At 36.5% G+C, this 21,506-nt stretch overlaps 2 protein-coding genes across 2 annotated transcripts in view; one reads left to right on the forward strand and one right to left on the reverse strand.

The window, feature by feature from the left end:
• The window catches only part of LOC149795051 (F-box/WD repeat-containing protein 4-like), a 35,916-nt gene extending 30,888 nt beyond the window's left edge, over positions 1-5,028 (reverse strand). The window contains exon 1 of the mRNA XM_089964734.1: positions 4,608-5,028. Coding sequence (XP_089820860.1) covers positions 4,608-4,813 — 206 coding nt within the window. The 5' untranslated portion in view covers positions 4,814-5,028. The remainder of the gene's footprint in view (positions 1-4,607) is intronic.
• A 65-nt stretch (positions 5,029-5,093) lies between these two features.
• The window catches only part of LOC149795052 (RING finger protein 24-like), a 44,830-nt gene continuing 28,417 nt past the window's right edge, over positions 5,094-21,506 (forward strand). Inside the window, exons 1-3 of the mRNA XM_089964735.1 lie at positions 5,094-5,482; positions 13,131-13,254; positions 17,627-17,666. Coding sequence (XP_089820861.1) covers positions 13,163-13,254; positions 17,627-17,666 — 132 coding nt within the window. The 5' untranslated portion in view covers positions 5,094-5,482; positions 13,131-13,162. The remainder of the gene's footprint in view (positions 5,483-13,130; positions 13,255-17,626; positions 17,667-21,506) is intronic.

Consider the following 21,506-nt stretch of genomic DNA (forward strand, 5'->3'; position numbering starts at 1 on the left):
TTAAACAACATAACAAATTAGAGCATCATTTATCTGCCAATCAATTGCAGGTGCTTACATACAAGATCTATATAACATGGTTTCTTTGACGTATATCAGAGTGGCATTTAGAGAGAAAATCCTTTTCCAAATTGCAAAGTTATGGATTAACAGTTTATTAGTCACACTGGTTTAAAGCCTGTTTACGTAAGTCTAGGCTTAATATCCAGCAGATTGGTCATGGTTATATGAAATGCGGGAAAGAAATGGGGGGAAATGATGGGGACACAGTATGTGGAGAAAGGCATGTCCTTTGAGAATTTCACATGTATTTGACCAGAAACTCAGGGTTTCTATATTTAATCACCCCAATTCAGAATCAATACTCTCATTCATGACTTTCAAGGAAGTCTCCATGCTGTGAACAAAAATCAAAATATGACCACCTTTGATAAACTAGGGTATCAGGCATCAATATCATCACATTCCTTTTTTCTCCCTCCTCAAATTCTGGGCAGGACATTATTCAAAACTACATGGACCTCATCAAGGGAAATGGGATTCAGGGCAGGACAAAAGAGGAATTCCATTTTAAAATAGAAGGAATGTGTGAAAATCTTATTACTGACATGCTTATGAAAAAACATTAATTCAATTAGTTATTTAAATAGTTTTGAAATAAATCTATTGAGAATCAAAACCGCCATAAAATATGTATTTAATATTACAAACAAAATATGTGATGGCCAGGACATTCTTATAAATTAAATGAGTTTGTCATCACAAACTAATGAAATTACTCAAATAAACTTATCTTCCTGACTACATAAGAAAACAAAAATGCATAATTATTACACTAGTGTGTTCAAGGGATGTATGCCATATGAATCCATAATGTAAAATGTTAATTGCATTTATTTTTCCTCTGATTGTACATTTTTTCCATATTTAACCTAATTTCCTCTTCTTAATAATTAAACTAAACGAAAATCAACAGCAAGGCAAATAATACTGAATACATTTTATTAACTGACTAAGGCTAAAATATTCAAAATCAACATATTAAAATGTACACTGATCTTAAAAATTATGTTCAACAAAGGATATATGCTCATTGAACATCTTTATACTTTAAAACCACTTGTACTTATTGCTTTTTTAATATATAAATTCTTCTTTTTATTTGTATATGTATTAGGATTTCATGTTTGGGGGAATGCAACTGTTTATTTTCCTTAAGAGCTTTATTTTGTTTGCTCAATAACATGCTGTATAATAATGTTATTTTATATTGATTAACTTATACCAAAATTGAATCCCTTTCACATCCTTATAGCATTTGGGGAAGCATACCTCCTCAGGTAATAAATCTGGTAATTCAAAACAAAATTCAATCATCTCCATTTGGAAGTATTTATTGAACAAAAAAAGCAGGTAATGAAAATAGACAAAAAACAGTCTTTCAGCTTTAATGTTTTGGGCTTTTAAGCAAACAAAAAGGCCAGTGAAACTTTTGGTGCTTAATAAATTTATTACAAGGGTTTTTCACAAAATTAGAAGGGGTCTGGGGGACCTCGTCCTGCAAGGGCTGTGGGGGCACTACCTTTGCATCTGGAGCTCCAGGGGTATCAAGGCCTCCTGTTTAAAAAACAATTTTCTGAGGACTGAAGGAGATAAAATCAAAATGTCCTGAAGCAAATAAACATTCATTTTTAAGTATTTTACATGAATACTGGGTATGAAATAGCTTATTTAATAGTTGTACAACCAAATAACTCCAAGCTAACATAATTTTTAACAATTATGACTATTTTATCAATTTTCAAACAAAACACATTGACTAGAGTCATAACTAGGGGCTGGCTTTAGAAAAAGGAACTATCTTCTTCATGATCTTCTTTAAGTTCATCTCCAGAATGCAGGTCAAAAGCCTTTAAGTAGGCATGAATTTACCCTCTAAAAACTTGTGTTCATCTCTTGTTATTGGAACAGCCAACACAAGCTGTCTGAACATATGCATTACTTGTTACAACTTCTAGTAGTTGAACTTGAAGAACATCTTATGAAATTTTTCTGAGGCAATTTTTAAAAATACTATTAAATTTTTCTTAATATCTTCACATGACACCATAAGAAAGCTTTTTTCAGACATTTCAGAAAAACAACAGGAAATGTGTAAAAGACTCACTGAAAGATCAACCGCTAATGTTTTATATACTTATTGTCTGGGAAGGAGAAAATTCAATTTCTCCTGACATGAATCATCTTTATCTTTTGGAGGCATATTTGTTTTGGTTGTTTTAATTTTTAAATCAACCTTTTAAATCAAGTTCCGGATTTAATCAAATCATTAAAGTGCATGGTGATAAATTAATTGCCCATCCACAAGTGTTTTATTACATAAATTCAAGTGAATCTGACACACATGCAATCTTTATGACACCATAATAACAAGCGAATTGTCAAAGAAATAGCTTTGAAAAATGCCATAATTTCGATATTACTTTAGTTAATATGAGTTACGAAAATCTGTGTGAATTCATGATCTTAGATGATTTCATGTATGATAAAGACTTAAATAATACTGACTGAAATTAACATTGTTAAGCCATGAAGTGTGATTTCATCTATGCTAAAGACCTGAATATGTGTATTCACTGAACATAAGGTAGATCAGCCACGTAGTGAATTTCATTCATTCATCTGTGTGATTGAGACGAGAGCAGATATGTTAAGTCTTGGGTGCGTTAATGCGAGTGATGAATCAGCCATTAGGAAGTACATTAATCTTATGAAACTAGTTTTTTTGGTCTGCCACGCTTGAGCCGACTAATAGCTTTTGTATCGGTTTCAATACTAATAGTAAGATCTGATAACGAGAGGGGAGTAATGTTCTATTCCCAGTAGGATAACCGACAGAAAATTTAGATTGTTCTCTGTTTATTTTCAAAGTAGAAAAAGCTCTTCTGATGTTTTCCCAGACACAACCTCAGATGTACCTACGCACTGATGTATCCAAGTATCTACATGCTTACATATCCACTTACCCACATCAAGTTTGAGGGAAAAAAAGGAGGCGAGACAGTAGGAAGGTTGGGAGAGAAAAAGAAAGGAAAAAGGCAAAAGGACAGAGAACAGCTACAGTGAAATTGGAGTGACCAGAGCTAAGCAGGTTATGCAATTGTACAAGGCAATGACTACGATTGTTCACTCATCGTATAATGAATAATATCAGTAAAACAGATCGGCTATTTTTTGTAAATATATCTGTTTTGAAATTCAGTGAAAGATTTATTCCAAAAAGAACTGTATCCAATTTTGAATTTTTTGCGCAGGGGCTCAAGATCTGCTCAGATCTCTATTTATTCTACCTTTAAGTTTACTTGATCTGGGCAATAACACCGAGGGCAATCATCTCCTTGATAATGAGAACCGAATAAAGCAGACACCTTGAAAGAAGGAACAGTCCACCAATCAACCCACACTGTTTACAAAGAGTGGGGCATTGCACAACAAAATATTAAGGGTGGCAATTTTTTTGTGACCCTGATCCTGATAGACTCTGGTTAAAGTATTTTAGTATTCAATTTAAGAATAACAATTACACTTTATTCTTATTTCAATAAATGTGCGTAGATGACCTGTATGACTTTCACTACAAATGCATGTCTAGTACTACATGTAAGACATATCACATGTTGATTTTGTTTAGGAGCTATGTCTTACTATCCAAATAATGGCCTTGTATAGTATGTTCCAATGTCGTTGACATCGGAATGAGTAGTCAAAGTTTCAGGAATATCTCACACATCTGGCAGCATATATCGATACTCTTCCACTAATTTATGTGTAATTAATATACTTACTGTGCTGTCTTTATCCTAGCGGAATGAAAATATGACACTAGCAAATGGATGCTTTCTCATTTTCCATTGACATACATTTGAATTTGTTGCAATGCGACGGTAGTTGAGGTATGACGATGTTTAACTAGGTTCATGTGGCGGATATGTTTCTTGAATGAAACGAAACATTGCTTTACAGTTCCAATAGGCATATTATATTTTTATTCATTTCATTAAAGAATAATATTTCCACTTAACCCGATTTCGGCATTCCCGGCTTTCATCGCTTTCCAGTCAACTGAAATGTAGGCCAACGAAATTTGAAAACAGGTCCATTTCTTTTGTGAGAATTTTAATCTAATAGAGAAAAGACATCAGAGTAAGTAAAGTCTGACTAAAACATTATTACCTTACTTAGTAGAAAAGTGGTGTTATTTTAGTTACCAGTTGTGTGAGATATTCCTGAATATTTTACTTTTGTTACGATGTTAGTCAACATCAAAACACACTACACAGCGCTGTTAGTTAGGCTGTAAGACCCTGACGCCCAAAACATAAATATCAGCGTCAGGTCTTACATGTAGGACTAATTGTACGTCATACTCTTTTTTCCTTTTCTTTTGTTAAACGAGTATTCTGATCTAGATACAGGCAACATTCCACATGTTCTTATTAGCCATGGAAAACAAATATAATGTAAATGTCCAACACGAATAAGACCACGATGAAATGGACTTCAGACTTTGCCTATTTCATATTAAAACTTTTTCTTTTTACACCTACATTGTCTGCGAAGATCTGATAATTGAAAAGTCCTTGATTAACGGCAACCACACGCAATCTTTGGTTATCAGCTTCCATAGCCTCTTGCAGACTTGGCTGAGTCTGCCCAGAGTTTGAATGTCACATCGTGAAAATATGAGAAATAATACATCATCGGGGAACTCGATTAGAGTCCAACACGATGTGCCCGATGCCGACATATTCATGATATTGTCTCCAGTGCAAAATGCACTGAAATAGAATGTCTTCAGAAAGGAGAGAATTATCTCCAAACAAAATGAATCCAAACGGAATTAGTATTTCGTTACCAGAATCGATGTTATTCATTTTAAATGCAGAATTAGTAAATATTGCGAAACAAGTTAAAAGAATTTCGAAACTGTTGTCGCCATTTTTGTTTTGCTGACGTTTGATTCTTTAGACGCTTGCTCATTTCAGATATAATGATAAATTAAGGGTTTTAATCACTATGACATCAGTTGACCAATCCGAAGTCACAATAAGTTTCTGATCATTATAACAATGAATAATGGCTCATTTAAAAAAAAAAAAATAAGAATTTGCCTTTAAGCTGCCAAATTAATGGAAATAAATCGAACAAGTTTACAGTAGATGTAAATCAGCACACAAACTGGACCACGCTTCTCACATCTCATGGTTCACGTTATCATATCCAAGGGAGATAACCATGTCGTAAATGTAAACAAAACTAGGTCTGTACTACGCCTGTAAATCAGATTTGAAGTGTATCAAATCAAGTACATTTTGTGCACGTGCTGAGACTAACATGCAAGTGGATTAAATATTCACTTCGTAGCCTTCCAGATGTCTCTCTATTCCCAGTTCTGCGAGTGAGGACAGCACTTTAACATAAGGTATAAGATTGAATTTGAATAGTGCTTTCACAAGACATTTTCATGGTTGATATTATGTAAACAACATTGCAAATTGATTTCATGCTTAACATAGGAAATAAAAGGTATCCTTTAAAAGGTGTGACAGTCCATTGCTTTAATTCATGTTCACATGTAAGCAAAATCTTTGAAAATGAGATATAAAAGGAAGATTTTTGTATTTATATATAACTTTGTGGGCATTGGCATTTTGGAAGCAACATCATACTGTTTGTAAGCAAAACAGAATACTTTAATAAAATCTAATTTTAAATACTTTCAGTACACTGAGAAATGCGTTTGTAATTTTAACTCGGTAATTTAACATTTTGATACTTCAAAAAGTGGAAAGCAATGTTGAGATACGCGTGTTAAATATGTCTTCCCCCCATTACTAGAAACACCAAAATATGCTAAAAAAACCCAAAATAAACAGATATTTTAATCTTTTCAGTGTAAATGTTAGATGTCAGTGTACACCCTGATATTATGAATTTTATTTTATTTTAAAAAAAATAAAAAGCAACACAAACTTTGATTTGTAATGGGGGAAATTCTTTACAAAACCTAAATAGGGCTTTCTCCACTTGATGGGAAAAAGGCTGATGCACATTGACTGCACTATATGCGAGGCGCGAGTTACAGAGAGACCTCCAAAAATTGAAAAAAATAATCACTTTGATATCAAGAAAACCATTGTTGGGGTGGGATTAGGGAACTGTACTGTTTAATGGCTGAATGCTCATTTTACAATCAATTTGATAATAATATGTAATAACGCACTTTTTCTAATGAAGTTGTTCGTTATTCTGTTTAAATAACAATTATTTTCAAAATCTCCAACATATGAAAGATTGTTCCAACTGGTTTCAACAGCCATCACGTGTACACAAAAAATCTGTGTATTACATCACTGCTTTTTGTTTTCTTGATGAGTCTGGTTCCCGTAATGGTATTATAGTATCCTACCAAATCGGGAGTCCAAAGGGCAGGGAACTAGACTAACTGTTGATACACCACCAAACAAGATTCCTTTTTACAAAAACATGCGACATTTATTTCATGAGACAATTGTCTACGTTGAAATTAAATTGTTGTATTGTTCAATTAGTACAATATTGATGTCTTGATTTTATTGGAAGTAATAATAAAACTTCTTATCATCCTTGAGGATATCTCTAAGTGCCAGTTTAAGAATTCGCTGAAACTCGCTTGCCCACAGTGGTCTGTATATGTGAAATCAAGCTCTTTATTTTACGTAGTAATCATTTTGCTTGGCTGACTTGTAATCTTTGATCACAGTTATGAAAGAGTCGGTTCATTTAAGATAGTTTATGTTACATACACAATAACATTTATAAGTGTTCGATTGATCAAATGAAGTGAGTTCACCCGACATATGACCATGGCCACTAGATTTTAAGTTAATAGGATTTTTGTGCCTTTTAACTTTTCTTTTATTCCACCTCCTTTATCTGATTCAAAAGACATAATTAACGTGATAATACAGAGGAGGCCAGATTTTAATTCAGTGCAATATTACAACAAATACTTCAAATGAAATGTATACACGTGCCGCGACTGGAATAGCCAACATGTGCAGAGAGTGGAAGTGTGCACTGAAAAATGGTAAAAATGGTCTGACATAAACAGAGCTCAAGTAAAGACTTCATGTAGAAAAGAAGCAGGAGTTAACTTTAAGTTTAAGTGTAAATAGGTCCAAAATTAGCCACATCATATACTATTAAAGAACTACTTCAAGTAAATTTCACATTAAATATCCATCCACCATCACAGATTTAAGCAATTTTATTTACAAATTATTTGGTTTTTACCTATGTATGTTACAATTTCTGTAATAACATCACTCAATCTTACTTGATTGTACTGTATTAGACATGTATGATAAATTGTGAAAAGTTCAGAACTTAAAATATAAAAGTAAGATTATAATTGTGAGAAACCAGAATATGTATCCATATATTTTCATTGTATAGATCATTTTCTTATGTGTTTGTAAGGTAAAGATGAAAGTGCCATACAGAATCAAGTAAAAGGTAGAAATGTCACATACAAACATCCATCACAAGGCAAATTAGATCATGGTAATTTTTTTAACACAGAGTGTAGCATTAAACCTTTTGTACCCTTATTGCCATTGCCACTATCTTGAATCAGATTACCAAATATACCAAAATGGAAGCAAAATGTTGCTATTTCAGCCAGTCAGAGGCAACATATTGTTTAACTCAAAAGCAAATGATATTTGTTCAGCAATTTTGAAGAAATTAAGACCATATAAATTATATCTTTTCACAAAGCCTGCTGTGTGGCACGACTGAGTGCCCTGGCAGTATAACTGGGTGGGCAGACTGGGCTCATTAGCCTTGGCAGGCATCCAGTCAAAGAGAGGGAAAACTTTGGCTCCAAAGCCGGGCAAATGGGGCTGGTTAGCCCTGTCAGGCAGTTCATATAGGAGAAGGAAACTTAGATGCCATCCCCACCAAGTCCTAGCCATTGGATGATGGCTCCACTGCCTTGTGGAAATCTTTGGGAACAGGAAAGGCTACAGGAGTAAACTCATACAGAAAATGAGAAGGGGATCCTAATGTCTGGGCTAACCAGGATCTTATTACTACACGCCCAGGCCTGCACCCTGGAGAAGCCACTCCAGCCTTGCTCCTGAGTGAGGAAACAACATGGAAGCTGGCAGTCTATTGGTTATAAGTCACACCCGATTGGCATAGAGAAGGGGTGCCACGGGTCAGCTTTGACAGTGTGAGGAATCATTGCGTCAAGCTGGGCAGCCCCCAGTCAGTAAGGTGTTGGTCCGCCAACGTCTGCCTGCTCCAATCGGTGCCTTGAGCTCATTGTGTTGCTTAGAATGACAAACAGATGGAAATTCCGCACCCGACAAAAGAAACAAGAAACCAATAAAGAATACTCTAGCTTTTTGATTTGCAAGCTTCAACGTACGTACCATGTGCACAAGCTTCTCTGATGATCCTAGGGAGGTGGACAACAACAGGAAGATGACCATCATCAACAGAGAGCTCACCAGACTAAATGTCAGCATAGCTGCCCTCCAGGAAACCAGGCTCGCCTTCAGCGGCTTCCTCAGAGAGAAAAACTATACCTTCTTCTGGAAGGGTCGAGAACCTGAGGAGCGCTGCTAGCATGGAGTGGGCTTTGCCATCAAAAGCACCCTCCTGGCCTCAGTTGAGCCTCCCTCAGGGTTCACTGAGTGTCTCTTGTCCATCTGCCTTGCCACTGTTGCAGGTCCTGTCAACATCCTCAGTGTCTACATCCCCACCCTGACGTCTTCAGAAGACACAAAGGATCAGTTCTTTGGGTAGCTGCACAAACAGATGAAAGGATGTCCTAAAGATGAGCCACTATTCCTTCTCTGTGAATGCCAGAGTAGGTGCGAACCATGAGTCATGGTCTACTTGCCTCAGACATCATGGCACTGGAAAGACCAATGAAAACAGTCAGACTGCTGGAGCTGTACACCTCCCATGACCTGTGCATTACAAACACCTTCTTCAAGTGTAAGCCACAACACAAAGTGTCATGGAAACACCCCAGGTCTCATTGCTGGCACCAGCTCGACTTGGTCATCACGAGGTGCTCTGCCCTGAACATTGTCCTCTCCACCAGAAGTTACCACAGTGCAAACTGTGACTCCGACCATGCCCTTGTGATCAGCAGGGTGTGTCTACAGCCACACACATTACACTGCTCTAAACCAAAAGGATGCCCTCCCATAAACAGTGCACAGATGTCAGCCCCCTCCAAAGTGGAGGAGTATGCGTCTGCCCTGGACCAGGCTCTCCAGGACCTGCCAGAGCATGATGCCACAGCCAAGTGGAACACCATGAAGGGTGCCATCTACAGCACAGCCATGTCTACATTTGGCAAGAAGGAACGCCCAGCCAGGACTGGTTCATCGCACATCTATGAAGGATGGAACCAATAATTGAAGACAAACGAAAAGCCTCCATAGCTTCCATAAAATGCCATAATGAACTGACGCTTGCTGCTCTCAGAAGTGCCTGAAACAACACCCAATGCATCGCTAAACAGTGCGCAAACAGGTACTGGCAGCAACTTTGTGAAGGAATCCAGCACAGTGCCAAGTCTGGAAACATCCAAGGTATGTACAGTGGCATCAAGAAGGTTCTAGGCCCTACAATGAAAGGGGTCAGCCCCTTGAAATCTCTGACGAGAGAGAAGATCACAGACCATGAGCAACAGTTGGCAAGATGGGTGGAGAACTACTCAGAGCTATACTCACGAGAAATATCAGTCACTGTTATGTCCCTTAGCAGCATATTGAAACTGCCCACCATGGTGGAGCTTGACAGAAGTGCCCACCTTAGAGAAGCTCAGCAAAGCCATCGACTCCCTCCCAAACGACAAAGCACGAGGTAATGACAGCATCCCATCTGAAATTATCAACCATGGAAAGCCGACATTTCTTCAGCTGCTGCATGAACTACTCTGCCTCTGCTGGGAGGAAGGAGAAGTCCTTGAAGACTTGATTGATGCCACCATTGTGACCCTTTACAAAAACAAGGGCAACCACAGTGACTAACAATTACAGAGGGATCTCGCTTCTGAGCATCATTGGCAAAGTGTACAGCAGCATCATCCTCAACATGCTGCAGCTGCTGGCGGACCATGTGTACCTAGAATCTCAGTGCAGTTTCAGAGTAGGCAGGTCAACAACGGACATGATCTTCTTCCTCCGACAACTCAAAAGAAAAAGAGCAGAGAGCAAGGTCAGCTACTCTACATGATGTTCATCGACCTCACTAAGGCCTTCGACCTGGTCAGCAGGAAGGGCCTGTTTGAACTTCAGTAACATTGGCTGTCCTCCAAAACTCAGATAATCTCTTTCCATGCCGATAAGAAGGAATAGTCCTGTACTGTATGATGGATCTTCATCAGGCTCCTTCCTTATCAAAAGCGACATAATGCAGGGCTGCATGCTGGCGCTGTCCCTTTTTGGGATCTTCTCCCTGGTCCTTTCCTACGCCTTTGACATGTCCACTGATGGCTTATATCTGCACACTAGGTCCAACGGGAGGCTATTCAACCTGGCATAACTGCACTGAAAGACCAAAGTGAGGATGGTGCTCATCAGGGAGATGCTTTTTGCAGATGATACAGCACTTGTGACCTACACCAAGCGTGCCCTCCAGAGATTGGGAGACCATTTCGCTGATGCCTGAAAGCTGTTTGGCTTACCATCAGTCTGAACAAGACAAATGTCAGCGTGCAAGATGCCACCACTGTCCCTTCCATCGAAATCAACGGTGTCACCCTGGAAGCAGCTAACAATTTTACTAACCTGGGGTCAACCATCAGCAACACTCTCCTGCTCTTTGTGAAGCTTTACAGAAGACTTGGAAAGGCAAACACATTTTTGGCATGACTGATGATGAGGGTGTGGAGAAACGATGTACTGACAGAGTACACCAAGATCCAAGTCTACAAGGCTTGCATCCTAAGCACCCTCCTATATGGAAGTGAGACCCGGAGCGCCTGTATGAGGTAAGAGCATCAGCTCAACTCCTTCCATATATGCCTAAAACGCATCCTGAAAATCAGCTGGCAAGACCGCATCACACACAGCGAGATCCTGCAGTGTGCAAGTATCCTCAGTATGTACTCCAGCTGAGCAAATGCTGTCTTCAAGTCTGAGACATGTCCAATGCATGGAGGATGGGAGGCTGCCAAAGGACATCCTATATAGACAGCTGGCCATTGGCACCAGAAGAGTTGGCCGCCCCTCACTCAGTTTCAAGGATGTGTGCAAGAGGGACATGAAGGCATTTAACATTTCACCCGATGGCTGGGAAGTGCTGGCTGAGGACCGAGGCACCTGGAGACAGATGGTCTGTAAGGGCATAGCAGTCACTGATGTGAGGAGATACCAACTGGTGGCAGAGAAATGTGAGAGAAAGAAGAGTGTGACAGCAATCAGAGCAACTCAGACTTCCCAGACTGTCTGCACCAACTGCAATAGGGACTGTCACTCGTGCATAGGCTTGCACAGTCACAGCAGATGTTGCCAAAACCTCAGGACAGACGACAATCCAAGGGTGCTACTCGCATGATCTCTCAAGATTGAGCCGCCAATGATGATGATGATGATATATATATATATATATATATATATATATATATATATATATATATATATATATATATATATATATATAAATGCAATAAACTGACAGCAAACAGTACAAAACTAGTACATGTATCTGAGTAGCCTGAGCACTTTCGACACTTAATGAGTCTCTTTCAAAAGCAAATACAAAACATAGACAAAACAAATAAAACACAAAAAACTTTGTGTTTGCAAAACTTTACATGGCTCTTTCTACAGGAATGAATCCCTTTAACTTATTATATTTCAACTAGTTTATTTCAGCTTGCTGCTGATGCTGGAAAATATTTGTATTGACCTAGAAATTGATGAGCCATAATGGCCTCTGTTGTTTTATGTAAATTTATGTAAATGCAAATTATATCCCAGATATTTAACAGTTATATTAGTAATTATAGGTTATTCAGAAAATTTAGATCATTATTGAAAAAAAAAATGTTTCAGCTGCAAAAGATAATTTTATGTGTGCATGGCTGATCCAGTGCACTTGAAAGGCCTGTTATTTGCCATCTTATATATATATGTACAGTATATATATGGCTGTAATGTTACAGTTTAATGTTCCTGTGTTGTTTTGTCAAATCAACATATTATGTTGAATACACAAGGAACCATTTGTTCTAGTTGCAGATAAATCTAAATCATTCTATTATTATTATTATTATTATTCCATGCTTTTGAAAGGCATATATTATGTTATCCTGCCTGTACATATGTTCATGAATAATGTTGTTTAATTCCATTAAATATAAAGACTTTAAACATTGGAATATTATTTGTGTGGTCTGTAATGGTACACAGTGGTATATAAAGTTTGAAATAGTCCATCAGAGTGGAGCTAAAGAAGTGATATTGTTCTATATACATTCTAAAAAAACAGGAGAATAATATGTCTGAGAAATAGTTTAAATTATTAAGCAAATCTCAACATAAGGGTGATTGGTATAGGAGTCAAAAACTGGTGGTCCCTATGTCACAATTTAGACCCATACTCTTTATCTCAGTATGCATGGACATGATAAGACAGATATGCAATTAACATTTTCCCTGGGTCTATTCTTAACCACATAAACTAAGTCTCTGATTCATAACATAGAATCTATTGAGATCCCATCCTATATTCATATATAAACTTACTGAGTATGAAAAAACATAGTTTTACATGCAAATAACATAGCCTCAGATTTTGTCACTTACCTCAGGGAAATAACTCCTGGGTCATAACTTTTGAACTCTATATCCTCTCATCATGCATGCATGCACTTAATGTGCACATGAAGTCAAATTCAGATTTGCAACTAAAAGTTGCTCACAGATCTGTTCTTACCCCTTTGGGCCAGACCCTAGGATTACAGATTTGGAGTTTTAGCTTTGAAAAACCAGGAAAATAATATCTATTTTACAAACCTTTAATTAGTAACATGATTATTACTATTATTATTATTTCAGATCAACACCAAAGCAATGGGATAGGATAAGAGATGCAGATTCCAATTAGCATGACTTTGCCATTGCTGGGGATTGGCCTTCTGACTCTGATTCTAAGTTTCATCCTTTGTTGTTATATGTGGAGGTCAGTCAGTACAGATACTATTATAATTAGAACAGAATTATTGGTCTGCTAATTGAGCAGCATCAAGTAAAATCCATATAGTTAACTGTACAATTGTAGTATTATTCAGATACAAGTTACATGTTCATTATTGAGGTCCATTTTTGAAGAAATTGGTCCTCTTTTTTATTTACCTTAGCAGTGTATTTTTCAATGTCTTATGCATTGCAACTATTTGCTTAAAAGCAAAAATAGAAGGATTTTTCATATTGAAACCGCAAGTATAAATATAATATTTTGCCAAAATAAGCAAGAAATTACACAAACTGTCCAGTTGTTCACTTCCTAAAAATGTTTCTCTTTTTGACAAATGTACAATATTTGGGCAAAAAGGTGCAAAAACTAATATAAAACGGTACCAGAACTGTGAAGTAATATTACAGTCATAAAACAGATGCTCAATATTTTCATTTTTACTCTTACAGAAAATACACCTGTTGTCATCTAATTTATTAATTCTTTTCATTTTCAGAAAATCATCAGTAGCAATTATTATATGGATTAATTTAAAGTTAAAAAGATCAACTTGGTATCCTTGGTACTGTAGCATTTTGCCCGGCTATAAATCTCAGACCACTCCTCACTACTTATATTTTTATTAAATACTTGCATCCAAGTTTCTTGCTTAGCCACATGTTGCCTTTTAGCTTTCTTTTTAAGATCTTTGTAAACAAACTTGAATGAATTTTGTTTTTGCAAGTTCAGTATTTTATCCTCCTGCTTATCAAAATTATTTTGTACTAAATGGTTTTTTATGGCATCTTTCCATGCCTTTGGATATTAAGAAGTATTTCAAGAAATCATCGCTTCCAGTTTTTTGTTTTATTATTTCAAAAGGTATTAAATTACCATGATCATCTACTAGATCATTCAGAATTTCAAAACTGGCTTCTATCCAGGATTTGTATTGATAGGACATTTTAGGTGGGACATAATTTAAAATATTAATGGATAGATACTCGTTTGGACTTTACTATTCCTCTTTCCAATTAAATACTGCCAAAATTACATCTCTCCAAAAAACTGTTTTTAGTAAGCGAAGTTCTTCTAATTTCCTTCTTAAATTCCAAATATCCTATTTATTTCTGAGTATAGTTGTATTAACTAAGTTTTGCCACATTCCATTTTCCAGCAGTCTTTTTACTCATATCTTAATATACCTAATGAATGAAAATATGTGTATCAGATTCAGTCCTCACTCGTTTTATGGGGATACTAGTATATCAAATTTTATTCTCACTACTTTTCCACCCCATACAAATTTAAATAACGTGCGATTTTGTTCTGATTCAACTTTTGTTGATGGATTTGGAAGTACTGAAAAAGATGCATGAATATGGGCATGTGGCATTCTACGAACGCTCTGTTATGAGTTGGGGTGGGGTGCTCCCAATATTTACTTGGATTACTATGGAATTCCCACCCTGGCTCGTTTTTGTAGGAAGTGAAATTAGTGATACAGAGAGATACAGCTCCGAGCCCCCAGTCAGCAATACCGACAATTAAATTATTACGAACACAAAGGTGAAATTCAAAAGAATAACAATTTAATACAATTTAAACGATATTGATTTCTCAACCAATCTTCTCCCTCTAAGTCTTGACCATGTAACAACCTATTTCATCACGTGATTATAGTGTGAGATGGCTTTCCCCTGTACTTGGTTTCTACTCATCTGTGCTCTACTCTGCTAATTCCTTTCCTCCTTCTGGCATTCTCCGTACTGCAGTTCTTCCTATCCTCTTCCCCTTTTGTCTCCTTTTCTTTCCCCTTCTCTCTCTCTTTCTCTAACAACTAGGCTTGTTCTCTGCCTACTGCCTTGTTCTGTCCTGTCTCTCTGAGACTCGGGACTTGACTACCCAGTAGTTCTGTCCCCAAAAGCTTCCTTTACGAAGCTTTCTGTCCTTGACTGTACCAAGGTTTCTTTTCCTGCCAGTTCACTAGTGGCTTCCTCGAAGTTATTGCTACAACTTCTCAGCACGATGCTTCACAATGACTAATTCGTTCCCAGCCCAAATGACTGTTAAATTCTGGTTCGAATTGATGGCCCCACCCTTCCTCAGTTTTGATTGGATATCAATTCTACCCCAGTCAGTCCAGATTAACAGACGAGCCTCAGGCCATCTGTCAAAGCAGGCAGATTTACAACAGCATTGAGGGTCCTTTGTTCTAGAACAAAGTTTCCAACGTCTACATGTTAGTTTTGACACCTAACGATGTGGGCTTTTGTACAGCACGAATCGCTACAATAGATGCAGGGTCTACATACACATGACGCTAACCCATTCCTTTGTTCCTAACTTACATAATCGTGGGCAGGCAAGCATGACAGGGCAGAACAAGAGTTTTTACAACAATTACCTTACCAACTATTGACATATTTGACTCCAGCTCACCAGTATTTGTTTTGCCTTTGTTTTTACCATACACAGATTCATTAAAGTACCATGCAGTGTCAATTTCCTGATGCCTGGATAATTTATTGATCAGTTCAGTATTCATCCTGCTCACATCCTCTGCCAGTCTAATTCCTTTGTTCTGTTTAAAATCCTTCCACTTCTTGATAATTGGAAGTTTACAATCCAGACTCCAGAACTTGACAATCACTGGCCTTGATTGTTCCTGTCAGCCTGGGATCCTATGCACAGCCACTATGCCCCTGTTGTCCAAATTAATCTTTGTGACTTCCTTCACCAGTTTTGGAATTCTCTCTCTCAGACTTTTATTTTCCTCCTCCTCCAGCCATAAAACTTTAATGTTGTGGACAGTGAACTTGATTTTGGACAAGGTCAGCTACAAAATAGTTTTACATAACCCATAGCAAAAACTGAATAAAAAAAACTATACATAACATGAAATTATTAGGCAACCACATGTCTTATACTGACTATATTTCAAAGTTTCATAAAGCAAAGATTTGAAGGCAAAGAACTTTCTGTAAGCAAACAACAGTCTTATCATCTTATGCTACACACATTTGCATCACTTCTGACTTTTCTGCATTGGCTTTAATCTCACCCCATCACTGGATTCTAAATATTGGTTGAAGTGTTTGAAAAAACCAGCCAAGGAAAGTAGTTACCTATTATAAAGTTTGGTGCATTACAACATTTTCATAAAATGTAGCTTACAGCCAACTTAGAGGCAAAAGCTTACTTAGAATCAAGCATATTTTTCAAGATGGCAGCATTTGGTCTGTTGCAAGTTTTTAAATAATTTTAGTACAGTATAAGCATTGTTTTGCAAGACTACATTGTACACCACTGAAGTAGTGGTTATTTATCTTGGCTTTTTTCTTCAAACACTTTGACAGCTGATCAGTTGTTGTAACTGACCATCAGATAAAACCACTTCTAAAATGCAGTGAATATTCTGCATGCCCATAATGCAAGATGTTGATATTGAAACACAGCTTTTGACATTCCTATTCTCGCTTGCCTTGGATTGCTGCACAGAACTGGTTTGACTGTAATATAACATATGATAGGACTTGAAAAATCCTCTTGACCTGTTTAGTGCTGCTTGCACATGAAACCAGTACAGTGTCATTCACAATATTTTAGCATTGTTACATTTTTAAGAGTTGTTAATGTGAGAATATTAGTGAAAAACAATTTCTACTACCTAATTACCATAGATAAGATCAAGTGATTTTCAGGTATCATTGTTTTCAAAAAGAAATTAACTGTTCTTTGAAAAAGACAGGCATTGAACAGTTGAATACTATAATTACACCAGTCGCTGACTTTTTGTTATCACTAACTTTATACAAGAAGTTACCCATTATAGAATCTGTACAAGTGCTATTCATTATCACTTAGAAGATTGGTAGAGATCAAATTTGGGATGTTTCCTTTTTAGGGCAGAATATGCATATTTAGTCTCTCTCCACTATCCCCACCAATCTATTGAGGGAGATACATTGGTTTTGTGCTGTTAAAGAGTCAGTTTCTATATGTAGTAGTTTATTTTTCTTGAAATTTAAATTAAATTCTACCTAAATCCTTCTTATTTCTACCTCAGAACTCTTGAACAAAAGAGCTGAAGACATTCAGTTGATCGAGCATCAGACTTATAATCCAAGGGTCACAAGTTCATACCCACCATGGTCAACCTGGATCAGCAACCTCATTGTGTCCTTGAGAAAGGCACTTATCACCCATTTCCTTGACATGATATAGCCACTAATGTTTTAAAATGCTATCAAAAGCCAACCAACGTGTTCAAAAGGGTATTTTAAAAAGAAAAGAAAAGATATGCATCACAGTTGATTTAGAGAAAATAGAGAAGTATTTTTAACAATTGATGTGTACACTTCTTTCCAATTTTCAGGCTGAAAAGAAAAGCTAGACTTGAAAAAGGTTATAAGCAAGTAAGTATATATGCAAGGAACTATACAATTAATGGTGTCATGATTAATCAGAATAACTATAGATTGGTCAGAAAATTCAAATTATCGAATACTAGATAATGATTTTCCATCATCAAATATAAACAATTAAAGTTTTCTATTGTCTTAACCGGTCAGCTTGTCTACAAAAAAATCTTTTACAAATTTAAACTATATGAATAATGGCTTCCATTTAATGTTGTCTTCCATTGTTTATCACAAGCCAGTTTTAAGCAACAAGGCAGATGACAAATATATGCTAGTAAACTGTTTCACAAGTAGCATAACTTTTACCAGGTATACAAAAATTACATTGCCCTTGAAAATGTAAAAAAATAATATAAAAACAATTCAAATTGATGGTTGTGAAGTTATGATGAACCAATCATCCATCTTTGAATTTCAACCAACCCTACTACAATGGCAAAAAGTCCAGTGACATCCATTTGACCTTGAAGTTTCTTGATTGATGCAGGTGTCTGCATTTATGAATTTTTGCAATACAATAATTATTCCAGACTAAACTGTGAACTTTTCTATATGTTTAAAAAATTATTTTAGTGTTAACTTTGTTATCAGTTAAGCCATATACTCTGGTGCAGTGAAGTGCACGCTAGGTAGATCATATAAAAAACAAGTCAAAGAAAATCAAAATTTGTCTTATTCTTGGCAGCCATGTAAAGCTTAGACAAAAAGTTTATGTTGCTTTTGTGATGGCAATAAACTTGTCATTATTGTGTCTTTGATCTTTGGTTTTATCATTAAGCTTTTATATTTATCTCCATTTTTCTGGAACTTTTGGTTGTACATTTAAGACATTTTATTGGTACATTTATCCCATGGTAGCTTCGTTAGTAGAGTGTATGACTCATAATTCAAAGGTTGCTGCTTTAGATGCCTGCCGAGGCTAGCTCTGGTAAGCTGCCATATTGAGTACATGGCAAAGGTATTTGGACCCTGTTCCTTGTTATGACATGGCCAGTAATGTGTTAAAAGTACTTAAAAATTATGTTACGAAATTTACTTTTAATGACATTGTTACGTACTGTGTCATTGTCATTGACAATTGCATTACTTTTCATGAAGTGTTTTCTGCCTGTCATTTAAAAATAGGTCACAGTAATATATTTTCCCTGAATTAATGATTGTTTTATATTCTTTTATAAAAGGTGAGTAAGAAAGGGCCAGATTATTTTGGGACTAGCATAAAAAACCAGCAGTTTCAGGAACTTAAATTTTACGTCTTGGATGGACTTTCAATTGATGTATACATCTGTTATATATTTATGAATCAGCAGGGTAATGATAAATTTATTTTTGTTGCATCTACATTAATGGGAAGCGAGTCATAGCACTCATTTTTCTGTTGGTGATGGTTTGACTGTAAGTCTTACTGAAATGACCTTAAATTTAGCATTTAAGGAATAATAGCAAAAATTTCAAAAATATGAATGTCACAGTCAAATCTATAAATTGGATTCCTGGTGTTGAAACCAGGTTTCATATTAGGTTCATTGGAGTTGATCTTGGAATCAGTCTAACGTTTATAGTAGTTCCTCAGATGCTCTAAGCTGTCTATATTTGTCAAACAAAATAGTTGCATGTTCATGCTATTACTTAGAAATGGCATCCATTGAACAAAAACCTTTCAAGCCTCTTAAAATGTTTAAACACTCAGCATAGAACATTAATAGGAATATTCAGATGTTTGGAAATAAGACAGGAAAGATAACAATTACACTTATTGGTCATCATTGTGTGGATCTGAGTGTGTCTCATGGCAGGAGAGATGATTGCCATTGTAACTTGCATTCCTGCCATATTCCCAGACAGTGTTAGGGTATTCTTGAGACTCAAAATATGTGTTTTGAAATTTGGGGTGGGATGGGGGTGGGTCAGGGCACAAGATAAAAAAAAGCAATGTTATCCAGTTGAGAATAAGCTATCCTTTCATATTAGCCTATTGTTATGTATATAACATAAATATATCTATGCTGCATGTTTAATGTTTGGCCATGATTGGAGATTGTAAGGGTCATTCATAAACTAACTTATTACATAGCTAACTTTTTCCATGATTGTTGATTGTACTTTACGATAATGTAAACCTGTCATGGCATTTTGACATCAGAAGGTTCTAGAAGGTATACCTGTGGTAGAATGTTTAAGACTGTTTGGAATTTAATTCACAATACTGTAAGTTCTTTTTAAAATTTTCTTTTTGTTTTCTTGGGAAATAAGTTATTTGTTGAATTTTACTAAAGTTTGGTTTTATTTTTAATGTTATGTAGATTAAGACCTTAGAGTCATAAAACCTTTCGAAATTGATTGGACATTCAAATCTGAATAAAAGAAAATAACATGTCTGTTTATTCAAAGCATTTAACACAGTAACTGTTACAAAGAAGAAATAGTTAATAGACTTAGGATTGTTAAATATCATCACCATACATATATACTGTACATGCAAATACTGTACTCACAAAATCAAAACAGCACTGACATTAAATTTAAACACATCAAATTTCTGTCTTTAAAATCCATTATATATATATATATATATGCTTAATGAGATGCAGTCTTTGCTGCTCGTTATAGTTCATCATGGGGTTTGAAGGTAATGCAGGTATCATCAGTGTTCATCTTTGTACTCACTAGAGACTGGATGGTACTGTTTTTTAAATTTCGTTGCCAGATTCTCGGAGTGAATCTTGATCAGAATTGTTGTTGTTGTTGTTGTTGTTGTAGGGTTTAACGCCATTTTTCAGCACAAGATAGGCTATACATGGCGGCCAGTATAATTGGTGGAGGAAGAACCCTGGGAAGAACCACCGACCCACGAGAAGCTACTGGCAGGCTTTCTCATGTACCAACGTTAGCTGAGGCTGAGACTCGAACTCACGCAGACAGAGGTGAGATGGCAGTGATCCGTAATGGCGAGCGCTTTAGACCACTCGGCCACTCGGGGCCCCTGATCAGAATTGAGTTGTTCCTGGGCATAATGTTAGCATTGATAGAACGGTATCTGATTGTGTGTGTGTGTGTGTGTGTGTGTGTGCGTGCGTGCGTGCGTGCGTGACTTGGATTTTTAACGTATCTTTAACAATTTTTCAGTCATATCACTACGACGTCTACAGTGTGGCAGTTTATAGTGATGTCTAGCACTGGGACATCATGCCTCAGACATGTAGCATTATGTCCCACCCAGTCACATTATCCTGACACCAGGCTGGCCAGTCCTTACACTAACCTCTTAATGCTGAACACCAAGCGAGGCAGCTGTTAGTACCATTTTTGTAAGTCTTTGGTATGACTCTGCCATGGATCGAACCCACGATCTCCCACATTCGAGGCGGATACTCTAACCACTATACCACCTCAGCTGTATATGTATGTGATGCAACTGTACTCAAGATTTGTTTGTCTCTGTAGAAAATATAAACATACATCACCATTGGAACTGACCATTTCAGTTTGGGAAGAGGGGATGCTATAAGGCAATGATGTGGAATAACATTTGTTCTTCAGCACACATTTAGCATCTTATATTGATATAACTGTAACTGAAAATGAGTTGTTCCACTTTGTGAAGTTTATGCAAATTAGCACAGTGGATTCCCTCACAAGTCTTCAAAGGACTTAACAGTCACCCTGGCTATTGTCAGCCAGTTAAGTAATGTGTGAAATGGTGGTTATTTATGCCTGACCATCTTGCCTTATAATTGCCTCAGTGACAGTTTGCTGTATAAACTGACCCAAGGATAGTTTTACATGAGCTCTAAATTGTTTACCATTTATACATACTACACTTAACAGGCATGT

This window comes from Sinohyriopsis cumingii, chromosome 7 (genome assembly GCF_028554795.1).
Source record: "Sinohyriopsis cumingii isolate HCF-2022 chromosome 7, ASM2855479v2, whole genome shotgun sequence".
NCBI lineage: Eukaryota > Metazoa > Mollusca > Bivalvia > Unionida > Unionidae > Sinohyriopsis > Sinohyriopsis cumingii.